The sequence below is a fragment of the Coregonus clupeaformis genome, chromosome 25 (assembly GCF_020615455.1).
Source record: "Coregonus clupeaformis isolate EN_2021a chromosome 25, ASM2061545v1, whole genome shotgun sequence".
Lineage (NCBI taxonomy): Eukaryota > Metazoa > Chordata > Actinopteri > Salmoniformes > Salmonidae > Coregonus > Coregonus clupeaformis.
The window spans coordinates 9,504,136-9,517,142 of NC_059216.1; the positions used below are offsets into that span (position 1 = coordinate 9,504,136).

Genomic DNA, 13,007 nt, shown 5'->3' on the forward strand with positions numbered 1-13,007 from the left:
TACAGTATCAAGTCTTCTTGGGTATGACGCTACAAGCTTGGCACACCTGTATTTGGGGAGTTTCTCCCATTCTTCTCTGCAGATCCTCTCAAGCTCTGTCAAGTTGGATGGGGAGCGTTGTTGCACAGCTATTTTCAAGACTCTCCAGAGATGTTAGATCGGGTTCAAGTCTGGGCTCTGGCTGGGCCACTCAAGGACATTCAAAGACTTGTCCCGAAGCCACTCCTGCGTTGTCTTGGCTGTGTGCTTAGGGTCATTGTCCTGTCTGAGGTCCAGTCCCAGTCTGAGGTCCTGAGTGCTCTGGAGCAGGTTTTCATGAAGGATCTCTCTGTACTTTGCTCCGTTAATCTTTCCCTCGATACTGACTAGTCTCTCAGTCCCTGCCGCTGAAAAACATCCCCACAGCATGATGCTGCCACCACCATGCTTCCCCGTAGGAATGGTGCCAGGTTTCCTCCAGACGTGACGCTTGGGATTCAGGCCAAAGAGTTCAATCTTGGTTTCATCAGACCAGAGAATGTTTCTCATGGTCTGAGAGTCTTTACGTGCCTTTTGGCAAACTCCAAGCAGGCTCTCATGTGCCTTTTACTGAGGAGTGGCTGTCGTCTGGCCACTCTACCATAAAGGCCTGATTGGTGGAGTGCTGCGGAGATGGTTGTCCTTCTGGAAGGTTCTCCCGTCTCCACAGAGGAACTCTAGAGCTCTGTCAGAGTGACCATCGGGTTCATGGTCACCTCCCTGACCAAGGCCCTTCTCCCCCGATTACTCAGTTTGGACAGGCAGCCAGCTCTAGGAAGAGTCTTGGTGGTTCCAAACTTCTTCCATTTAAGAATGATGGAGGCCATTGTGTTCTTGGAGACCTTCAATGCTGCAGAAATGTTTTGGTACCCTTCCCCAGATCTGTGCCTCGACACAATCCTGTCTCGGAGCTCTACGAACAATTCCTTTGACCTCATGACTTGATTTTTGCTCTGACATGCACTGTCAACTGTGGGACATTATATAGACAGGTGTCTGCCTTTCCAAATCATGTCCAATCTTTGAATTTACCACAGGTGGACTCCAATCAAGTTGTAGAAACATCTCAAGGACAATCAATGGAAACAGGATGCACCTGAGCTCAATTTCGAGTCTCATAGCAAAAGGTCTGAATACTTATGTAAATAAGGTATTTCAGTATTTTATTTACACAAATTTATAAAAACCTGTTTTCGCTTTGTCATTATTGGATATTGTGTGTAAGATTGCTGAGGATTTTTATTTATTTAATCCATTTTAGAATAAGGCTTTTACATAACAAAATATGGAAAAAATCAAGGGGTCTGAATATTTTCCGAAGGCACTGTATGTTCATGTTCGCACAGCGACAGGAGTATCCTGCAACTGTCTGACCCTTGAACAAAGGGCCTCTTTTTCCTCTCCCCTGTTCACTGCCTTAGACACCTTGACCCCAGACTTAATTCTAAGCTACAGGAATTATCTCACATTCCCGTCAACAGAAAACACATTCACCAGGTGAACATCAAAAGTCAACCCAAATCTGCGCTCAGCTATCAGTGAAGCCTGCAGTACCCCCAGGAACGCAACTGCCCGATGATTTGGACGGCAGGAAGCGGTTTTAGAGCGTTGGGCCAGTAACCAAAAGGATGCTGGTTCGTATCTGTCTATGTGACCTTGAGCAAGGCACTTAACCCTAATTGCTCCAGGGTCGCGGCCAATAATGGCTGATCCCTGGCCGTGACCCCACTCTCCGAGGGTGTCTCAGGGGGAGTGGGATGCACATGTGTGAAATAGGACAAATGTAAGTCCCCATCTAATGATTTTTATTTCACTACAGCAGTTTAACATCAATTCACTTAGTCAGTCTATGTATCTGAAGGGAAACAGATGTCACAATCTTTTAAATCATTATTGCAGGTATTGACAGAATAGTATGGTTTAATCAGAGTGATTTGAGGAGCCAATGACGTCCTCTAGGTATGTTCTGCTAACTTTCATTCCATAACAATGAGGTAAACTCTGAGATAAAGAGAGTAGTAGCAAGCAGGGGCTGTCTGGACTTGGATTTGGGATGCATTTGCAGTGTTGCCTTTGACTGTCAGAAATGTGCCCTGTAAAATGACTGAATCAACGCTCTTTAATTATATTTGTACACAATATACGCTGAGTGGACAAAACATTAGGAACAGGTGAAAGCTATGATCCCTTATTGATGTCACCTGTTAAATCCACTTCAATCAGGGTAGATGAAGGGGAGGAGACAGGTTTAAAAAAAAATATTTTTATGCCTTGAGACAATTGAGACATGGATTGTGTATGTGTGCCATTCAAAGGGTGAATGGGCAAGACAAAATATGTAAGTGCCTTTGAACGGGGTATGGTTGTAGGTGCCAGGCACACCAGTTTGTGTCAAGAACTGCAACGCTGCTGGGTTTTTCATGCTCAACAGTTTCCCGTGTGTATCAAGACTGGTCCACCACCCAAAGGACATCCTGCCAACTTGACACAACTGTGGGAAGTCAACATGGGCCAACATCCCTATGGAACGCTTTCAACACAGTCCATGCCCCGACGAATTGAGGCTGTTCTGTGGGCAAAAGGGAAGGTGTTCCTAATGTTTTGTACACTCAGTGTACAAGCTCAGTGTCTCTTAGCACCTCTACAAAAGCCAAAGAGCAAAGGCTGTAAGTATGTGGAATGCCTCAGATAAGTGTGACTCTGTAAGCTATTTGAGGTTTTATTCACTGGGCAATTCCAAGACACATTGCTATGTGGGTTATATTGTGCAATAGCTCTAAATTTTTGTAATAGTATTCTGAAGGTGGCAGACAACTTGAGTTTTTTACATAAACAAATAATTTTGAAGGCTTTGTTGCTAAATTCCTTGTTTCCTTAGGTGTGGGATCGTGTTTTCAAGGGGAGATTGTAGTGTGAAAGTCCTATTGAATGTGGGCTTTAGTTCATCCTAAATGTCCATGCTGTTGACTTCTCAAGAATACTCCCTTTCTAAGAGGACTCCCCAGACTCAAGTGATAGATTCCATCAGAGATGACAGAAAAGGACCTTCATAGTCCTGTACATGTACATATCAAAGCAGAGAATACATCCATAAGCAAGCAAAGGACGTTCAAACAATCAGAATATCTTTTTCCTGATGTATTTATTGTTCGGTTGACGTGACAAAATAACTGGTAGTATAAACAGCATTTGGGAGGTAAAACTATGGTAAAAATGTTTATAGACAAGCGTCACTAATAATAAAGTAAAAAATACAAAACAAAACAATATCCAAAGACATCCTCATGTCAGTGTGCAAACAAGTTTATACAATCAGAAACACGGGTCACGTTTCTTGATAAATTATTTAAATAGCATATATCTACACATTAAATAACCTCTTAACATAGAACAGAGAAACATAACAATCATGTATCTATTTCAAATGCACAGGACATACATAAAGCACAACATATTTCAGAAAAAGTTTTTTTTGATAAATTAAAACATTAGGGGAATTTTCTGCTACAAAAACGTCTCGTTTGTACTACAGTGACACAAAAACAAGAAGCCAACCAATGTATACTCTGTTGCTAAAAAGGTACTCTCATGTTTTGTTGGTTTCAATAAAAAAGAAAATGAGGTAATATTTGTACATGAAGGTTTTCCTTTGTTTTTCCCATCAGAAATGTACACACATTCTCAAGCACACAAGTCAGACTGTGCAGAAGAACAATGGGATTTAAATGACACCTAATTTGTCTATTTTGGAGGGTTGGCGTGAGAGATACTACTACACCCTGCTATGAGAGGACTTTTTAGAGGGATTTATCCCTGTTTCAAGATTCCAGTTATTTAGAATGGGTTTCTATGACAATAAGACAGAGAGATGAATAAAGATGAGAGATATCCTAACTCTAGGATCATGTGTCAATACTCTCAACTGGTAGCAAACAAAATAAATAATAAATTATGTACAACCTTGGTAACAACAGTCCTCTCAAGGCAGGTTAGACTGGCCCATATGGTTTTTGTCCCTCTCCACTAATGTCTGAGCTAAGATGAAAAAAAATATACATCCTGGAATCCTGGCGAAATAGCAGTTGTGTTGTTGTTCGCTAGTAGTCTATATTGGCTTTGGGTGCTAGTCCTGCTTCTGTGCTCCTTCCATATATCATCTAGTGTTTTTTCCTGAGAATCCACTTGGCAAGCCTGGTCAAACCCTGAAGACATACTTCATACTGAGCTGAACTGCATGGGTCTACTAGAAGCCACTTAGCTACCGAATTTGAAATGGCTAATGCCTTGACTACAATTGGCTTAGGTGTCTTTATCACAAAGCTCTTCATGGGTAACATACACACAAATAAACATTCACTTTCTTTGATAGTAACAGCCAATCCATACTGTCCACGGTCCCTCAATAGTTCCTTCAAGGGGCATCTCTGGTCCATCTGGAGTAAATCTCCTACTGCTTTCATCATTTGGAAACAAATCAAGTCCTTTTGAGTCCACAGCAGATCTGAAGTAATGCTCGGAAATAAAGAAAATACTCTTTCCTTTGGATCTCCATCCAGAGAGGGATACCAACTAATTCAGAAGTGCAGAGAAATCTGATTTCTTCACTGAGCAAAGCTATGCTCAACCTGCTGTTAGTGCAGGGGTCTAGTCATCATAGGACAGGCAGTTGGCCTATGTCCAGACTGGCCTCAATGCCACACACGCTCCATTCCACCAATGTGCTTGTCGCAAAGTAAAGAGTAATATTGATATGGTCCCAGGTCATACGTTACATTTATATTTGAGCAGGTAAATACATTATTCTAAGAGCCTCTCTTTGGTTCGATTAAGAATCTGGAGGAAAAAGAGAAGAAAAAAATCAAAAAATCAGTTAAAATCCTGTACAAATCTGGACTCAAAAGGCGTGAGCAAATAAAAAATGTTGTTTGCCAAAACATTCCTGAAAGCATCTTACCTCTGCATTCGTACTTGAGGTCTGAGAAGTATGTCATCTCCTGAGAGAAGACATACATGCCAAGTCTTCCACCAGCATAAGTCTTGTCGTAGATATTTCCGGAATCAGCCATGATTCTCTTGCCTTCATACATCACAACTCTGAAAGGAAGGAAGATGACATGAAATCATTAGCACATGAAAGCAGGAGTTTGTGTGGCTTCAGAAAAGGCAGAAGAGCTAAAGAGTTCAGAGCTAAAGCTAATATGAGCTCACCTGATGAGTCCAGACTTGGGCCTGTGGATCAGGTGCCATCTGTACGCGGTGTAGTCTTTCCAGCCGATGTTCTTGGGGTCGTGCCACAGAGTACGCAACTAAGAGGAGGAATAACAAAAAGACATGAGAAATGTTTCCTACCCAGTGGTTTTCTCTCTCAATGCTCTTATGTGCTTTAGGCTCATAATGTGGACTGAAGCTGACCGTACCTGTCCAGCAGTGTCACCGGTGTGCCAGAGGGCATTCCTCAGATGCTCCCCAGGTCCTGTGGTGGAGTTGACCACTTTGATGGACACTCCGGAGTAACCCTGAGCTCTGGTCGGAGTGTGGGACCAGTAGGTCTGTGTGATCTGCTTCCACATCACCACGTAGAACCTAGAGCTGGACTGGTAGCCAAATACAAATCCAGCATAGTCATCGTCCCTGTCTGTGTTGATAAAGAACGTTCCACTGAAGTCCACTGCGTTGAACTCATCGAACCCTATAGACAACAAAGAAGTTGGTTAGGACTTTTCTCAATGGACCCATGATCTACGAATGGTAGTTTTGTAGTTGTTCTCCTTAGTTCCTAAGGTGTTATATATATGTTACAGTACATACCAACAGCGATGCCAGGGTCACAATTGACAGTCTGCACTAGCTCTTTGCCCTGGTGGCGGACCACCCAGTTGGGGTCGATCTGGGAGGTGCCCTTGGGGTCCAGTGGTACCATCTGGAACCTGCGGAAGTCCGTCTCGCTGATGGCAAAGTTCTCAGGGCACACATCGTAGATATCAAGTATGTTGTCTTGGTCAAAGTCATCTTTGCAAATATCTCCACGACCATCACCTGAGAGGAGGAGACAGAGAAAACACTGCATTGAGACAACAAGCTGACGCTATAGTAATCTCTGTGACTCTGCATTTCTGTAGAGAGTACTTTGTCTTTCTAGATGAATCGTTCTATAGGTCAGTTGAATGGCGCCAATGTTTGATAGAGCTACTGGAGAGAGTGACTCACCATCAGAGTCCAGCTGGTCAGGGTTAAAGGCCAGCCTACAGTTGTCCTTGTCGTCAGGGATACCATCATTGTCATCATCGTGGTCACAGGCGTCACCCTTGCCGTCTTTGTCGTGGTCGGCCTGGTTGGCGTTGGGGATATAGGGACAGTTGTCCAAGTTGTTTTGATGACCGTCCTCATCAATGTCCTGGTTGTTGTCGCACTTGTCTCCCACACGGTCTGAGTCAGAGTCAATCTGGAGGACAACACAATTAATTTAGTCTTCACAAAAACACATTCTTTCACACTTGTATAAGATAAATGTGGCTCTACATCAATGCACTCAGACATAATGAATGTATTTCACCACTCTCAACTTAACAGGCATCTCCCTCAATATGAGAGGTGCTATTCTATCCCTCATCCTTAAATGTACCCCCTTGTCTTCAGGTATGCTAGCAATTTCCCTTCAAACAAGAATCCTGTTTCCTTGCACCTTGCCAAGACTACACACACACGTTCATTTCTATTCAGAAGGGGGGATTGAATAAGGAGAGGGGGAGAATTGCACTCATTCTTCTCCCAGCTTTCACATTTTCACATTCCTGTCTTTCATTAAAGCTGAGCACAGGTGCAATCTATGGCTACTGTCCTAAGAGGCGTTTTTTTAAATTATAGTTCTACTACCCTCCAAGACATTTGATAAGATTGGGTTCTTATGTAGTAGAAGATGAAAGCTGCAGTTACCTGGTCTGGGTTGTGCTCAAGAGGGCAGTTGTCGCAATGGTCTCCCACTCCATCCCCGTCAGTGTCTCTCTGGTCCACATTGTAGACGTAAGGGCAGTTGTCCCTCTCATTTAGAATGCCTGCGAAGTGAATACACACATATATCAGTCTATGACACCTTTTAAGGCCTGATAATGACTGACAGCACTGAGAGATTTCATTGTCTGATGTTGGAGGAGTGATGATCTCTTACCATCACCGTCAATGTCAATAGCACAGGCATCCCCCTCTCCGTTGTTGTCTGTGTCGACTTGGTCAGGGTTGCTCTCATGCACACAGTTATCACATCGATCACCAACGTCATCTCTGTCCACATCATACTGAGCGGGGTTGTAGACCATTGGGCAGTTGTCCTAATAATTTACAAAAAATGAACACCATTACTACATTGTTCATATGCTACTGGCTTTCTCCCTGACTCCTACACTTTCTCTAGCCCAGAGGAGAAAGGCCTACTGATTGCTGTGTTTGGTTTCTTTGTGGATAACCAAGTCCTGGGAGAGAGGATGTTTTGATCTCTCACCCTATCATCAGGGATCCCATCGTTGTCATCATCGTGATCACAAGCGTCACCAAGCCCATCTTTGTCGTGGTCCTCCTGTCCAGAGTTGGGAAGGTTTGGACAGTTGTCCTACAACAACAAAAGGGTTGGTTAGAGAGCCATAACCACAATAACACAGTGGAGATGCTAGGAATAGACTTTGTGCAGTGCTGGGGGTGGGATCCCTCCTACCTTCTTGCAGTGGTAGGTGGCGTTCTCCACACACAGTAGGTCTTTGTTGGGCCATCCATCCAGGTCAGTGTCATCTCCACAGATGTGGCCATTGCCAGCGTAACCAGGTTTGCACTCACAACGGAACATGGTGTCGCTGAACTGACCCAGGTAGATACAGTTGGCATTCTTGTTGCAATCATGGCTGCCGTCTTGGCATGGGTTACGGGGTGTGCACACCTAGGGGGAAGGGAGAGATACGTACTGTAGGGTTAAGATGTGCTTCTGACCTCCTAGTATCAGAATAAACAGAAATCCTCACATTTGTGTATTTTGTTGCAGTAGTCAGAGTTTGTCTTACCTGTTTCTTGGCTGTGGCCTGCTCCACTCCTCTCCCGAAGGGCTGTTGTCCTGAGTAGCGAGGGGGGCAGGCAAGGCAGTTGTAACCAGGCTCAGTGTTCTCACAGCGGTGGACTCCGTTGAGTGTGAAGCACGCGTCAGGTACCTCCTTGCACTCGTCGATGTCCTTGCAGTTGATGCCATCTCCGGTGTAGCCCACTGGGCATGCGTCACACTTCCAGGAACCATCGTGAAAGCTGGTACACTTAGTGCCAGCAAAGCAGGGGTTGGACAGACAGCCATCTGTAGACAGAAGCATATTGATTTTAAAATACTGAACAATAATGGATTTGTACACTTTAGGTAAAAATAACAAATGCCATAATTTATTAATAAAATTCGTACCAATAGGGCAGTCCTCTTTGCCACACAGTTGGGATGTTTTGGCGTCACCCTGACATTCCTTCCCTCCGTATATGGGGGTGGGGTTGTTACAAAGACGCTGGCGAGTCTGGAGTCCACCTCCACAGGTGACAGAGCAGGTGTCCCATAAAGACCAGGGTCCCCAGACTCCGTCAACTAAAGTACAGAGAGAGAGAGATGAGTTACACCTGTATCTCCAGACAGATGGATAGATAGGTACAAGTGTTTAGATGCTGCTCTTCTACTTACTTGGACAAGGGGATTTCTGACAGACCTCGGTCTCTCTGCCCTGTCCTTGGCAGTCTCTGCCTCCCATCTGGGGAGTTGGGGAGTTACAAAGGCGGATGCGGGTGATGACTCCTTCACCACAGGTCACAGAGCAGGAGGACCAGGGAGACCAGTGGCTCCAGCCACCATCCTGTTTGACTGTAAAGGACAGACACATAATTATTAGTTCATGTGCTATTACAGTACACATGAGATGGATGGTACTGAGAGAGACTGTTGAGTAGAAATGGTAGGTTTACTCACAGCGCTTGTCACATTCCTGAGGGTAGCAGTCGCGGGTCTGCACAGAGGTGCCCTCGCAGTTGCTGTTGATGCGGTCGCATGAGCGACCTCGCTGCTGGATGCCCCGTCCACATGACACAGAACAATGAGTCCATTCAGACCAGGGGGACCAGCCATCCTCAGCATAGTCACTCGCTAGGGGGGGAGAGACAATGGGAGAGCTATTAACATTGCAGTGCTCAGCCAGGAGGGGGCAAAGGATTTTCAAAGAACAGGTTCTATTTAAATCAATTTAGCCCAGGAGATTTGAGACCTGGCAATCTAAGGTGTACTCAGGGAATGTGAAGGACTGACAAATGTTAAATGGAAGACTTTTGGCAAATTAAAATACACCTGATAGGCAGGTTGTCAGAAAACTTCAAATCCACCTTACAAAAAAGTACTACAATATTGCTACAGGCTTGGTTTCAACAGTAGAAGAGTACTTACGGGTTCCACAACGTGGGCAGCACTCTCCATCGGGCACGGTGGCATTGGCACAGGGCATCAGGGGGCAAGAGATTTTGCGACACACAGTTGCAGAGTTCTGTAGAGAGGATTGCTGGGATTAGTAAATAGTTTGTCTCCAGAGCAGGCTGTCCGGCTACAGCAAGGACGGCCGGGAAAATAATCTGGATCATTAACTTTGCATTGCACAAAGGTGGCTGCTGCTTTGCCAGGACTAATTTCTATGTTTGGGGACATTGGGATGATCTTTGTCTGCGGTAGGGGGATCCCCGCTGTGCTACCATCCTAGTTCTGTGCACCTGCTCTGGAGTCGGGACAAGCAATGTGCTGGGCGTCTGGAGGGAAGGACGGTGACAGTGGGAAAGGCAGAACAGAGGGTCTCTACAGATGTCCTAATTAAAGACACATTCTTGATACCTAGCCAAATAGATAACTACAATAACACCCTTAGTGAGAGAGAAAGTGAGAGAGAGAGGGGTTTGACAGGGCAGAACCCCCCTACTGCTATTCTCTCGAACATCTCATTAGAGGTGAGGTGATGGCTAGCAGACAGACACTGCCTGGTCACAAGAGCCTAAACACAAGAGCCTATTAACACCTCATTACGGGGTTTAGGAGCTACTGCCTGGTTTTCATACAGTTTACTACTGGCTGGGTTACTGAATAACTGTATTCCACCAAGTGTGATGACACCTACCTGGCATGTACACTCTGTGCAGCCGTCCACGGTCCACTCGTCTGTGTCCTTGTGAACGATACCGTTGTGAAGACAGACCCTACTATGAATGTTCATCTGGTTCATGAGCAGATTGCTCTCCTTATTCTGCAAACAGAGGAGGGGAGGGAGAGAGAGGGACATGTGTTTAGACAATAGGATGGGAACTTTTACATAGCCAAGGTTCCAGTAGAAATAAAATACCAACCAACATTGTGATTAACACATAGCTTGATTTAATTAAAGAAAATACAAATTCAATGACAGCCAAACATATTTGTGTATTCATATGGCAGTCATTATGATCTGGCAGGGTGTGCCATTCCAGGGGCAAGTGGCTGTGCAGTGGAAAGGTTTTAACTGGGAACAGATAGATTAGAGAGGGAGGGAGGATGACAGTGCACAGACCCAGCTGCTTTCTGTGCTTACCACTCTGTTAAGCTCGTTTGACAGCTGCTTAACAACCACACCGAGTCCCTTGAGCTCATTGAACATGCTGGCAATATCCTCACAGGAATAACCGCAGACCTGCTGAATATCTAAAGAGGAGAAAAGCAATCAGTTAGTCACCTCCCTCCTTTACATTAACAGTTGTTACAGACCAGTAGGAGCAACTGATCTTGTCTCTGCAGAGTGAAGTCTGGTCTCACCTTTGGTTTTGTGGCCGGTGTAATCAGTCCTTATTGCTGGGCTAGTCCCATTGACTGGGTTGTCCAGGGTCATGACATCAGTCAACGTTGCAGCTGGAGGAGGACAGACACAGTAATTTCCATGAACAGCATAATAACATCCACCTGAAGAGACTTTAATGGCCATATAGAATTACAGTACTAGTCATTTTATTTGGTAATGAAATGCATTTAGATTTTTACAACTAACAAGCAATGAATAACATCAACTTATACAGTAATTCAAACATTTAAATGCAAAAATAACATTTATAATTTTGTAATTCACACTTACAGCTTTGGCATCCCTTATTGCGCATGATTGCCTCCAAAGTGGTTCCAAAAACGAAGCGCACGTTCTGAAGCACTCCCTGCACACATACACATCCATTTAGAGCTATTCCATATTCACACGTTTGCATCTTTCCAATACATTTCCTTAGGGATCATACTATTTTCATTTTTATGTAAAATATTATTACATCTCTGTGGACGCCAAACGCTGCGCTGTGCGCGACCCACGAGGTTGGGGCTACTCAGACTAGGCTATAAACTTCAGCAGTGTAACATTTATTTGTAAACATAATTACAACATTATTTGCTATGTATTTATGAACACATGAATCAAGTCATATTTACCATAAATCTGTCTTTCACAGCTCCTTTTCCGATTCTCAGACGGGCGATGTCAGCAACCTCATGCGTCAGGACCTTTTGGATGGGCACTTCCATTTCTGATATATTGATCTCTTCACACCCCACGAACAGCTGGGCACGATCCTCCTGAATGAACAGCGTGATATTCTTCCAATGTCCGGTCGCTAGATCTGCATCTTCTATGGACACTACCTGTTGCTTGTTCCCGGTAGAGTATACCACATCCAGAGTTTGCGCCTTGCCATTAGAAATTATTTCGAATATCGGTCCTGATCCGTCATTCTTCTCCACAGTCAAAAGACTGCCCCTGGTTTTCTTGAACTGCTTGAAGTTGACAAGCAGAAGGAATCCCCTCTCAGCTTGTACTGAATCAATGAGGTCCCTGAAGGAGATCTCGGGAACCGGGGGGATCAGGTCTGCGTTCAGGACCTTATAGGCTGGGCTGTATGGATCTGCGCCTTTTACCAAGGTAACTCCTTGGTGCCTCTTTTTCACTTTCACAAGCTCGAATAGGTCGTATACACTGTTATCATCTCCACTCTCTGTGAAGGGAGAAACTGTAGTGAGTCTCTCTTGGCAACTTCAAGTTCACAGATAAAAAACATTGCAGGAACTTTTAACAGAAGAATTCCATTGATGATTTTAAAAAGCTGATTGTCAAATATTTAATAATGTTTCCCCAAGTTTCCGAAAAACTCACCTGCCAACCTGCTGCCCTCACAATTCCAAAGCACCAAAAGGAGAAATACTCCTGTCAGTTTCATCTTGAAACCTCAGAAATCTGTTTCAACCAGAAGGTAGAAAAACAGTTAAATAGGTATTGTCATTTGCACGTCTCAAAATTACAGTCCCATTATAAAAACGTAATAAATATATTATAATAGGCTACATGTTATTTGAAGAAAACATCATTATTAGAATTTACCAACCTGAATAAAATAAAATAAATAAATCACAGATGGATAAGTTGAGGAAAGTCCTTGATTTTCACAGTTTCGACTCCCGTTATTTCTTCTTAAATTCTCCGAGTTTATTCCCTTTGTTGAATAATCTTAGAAATATTGTGTTCGCTGAAAACTTTCTTTCAAGTTCGTTCTGTCTTTATTCTGATGCTCAGACTATTCTACTAACACTGTGGACATAAGTGCTATTTCAATAGTTTCATGACATTCCTGAGAGAACATCTCCTCCAATCAGATCGCAGAAGGAAAAAGGGATGAACTTATCTTCTTACCTCATGACGCTGAGAGTAAAATCCGAGACGTAGGCTACTCATAGGGAAAAAAAAGCATTCCAGAGCCGAATTTCCATCACCGGATAAATATTTTATAGAGGACATGGGCCAACCAGTCGTTTCCTGTAAAAAGTACGTTATTTGCAAATATGCTTCCCTCTTTATTTTCATTGTCACTTTTTAATATCATTTCATATAAAATGGACACAAAATAGTCATGATTTACAGAATAAACCATGTAGATCACCTTAA

General features: G+C 43.8%; 1 protein-coding gene across 1 annotated transcript; it reads right to left on the reverse strand.

The window, feature by feature from the left end:
* Nucleotides 1–3,141: 3,141 nt before the first annotated feature.
* LOC121539254 (thrombospondin-1) lies at nucleotides 3,142–12,625 on the reverse strand. Its single transcript, XM_041847606.2, has 22 exons — nucleotides 12,451–12,625; nucleotides 12,222–12,302; nucleotides 11,504–12,063; nucleotides 11,160–11,235; nucleotides 10,847–10,939; nucleotides 10,626–10,735; nucleotides 10,179–10,304; nucleotides 9,464–9,560; nucleotides 8,996–9,169; nucleotides 8,714–8,890; nucleotides 8,447–8,620; nucleotides 8,064–8,344; nucleotides 7,724–7,942; nucleotides 7,514–7,621; nucleotides 7,184–7,343; nucleotides 6,952–7,070; nucleotides 6,226–6,460; nucleotides 5,827–6,054; nucleotides 5,436–5,707; nucleotides 5,227–5,324; nucleotides 4,973–5,112; nucleotides 3,142–4,851 (listed from the first exon to the last, which is right to left on the reverse strand). The coding sequence occupies exons 2-22, from the start codon at nucleotides 12,283–12,285 to the stop codon at nucleotides 4,844–4,846; spliced, it is 3,519 nt and encodes a 1,172-aa protein (XP_041703540.1). The 5' UTR covers nucleotides 12,286–12,302; nucleotides 12,451–12,625; the 3' UTR covers nucleotides 3,142–4,843.
* Nucleotides 12,626–13,007: the final 382 nt, after the last annotated feature.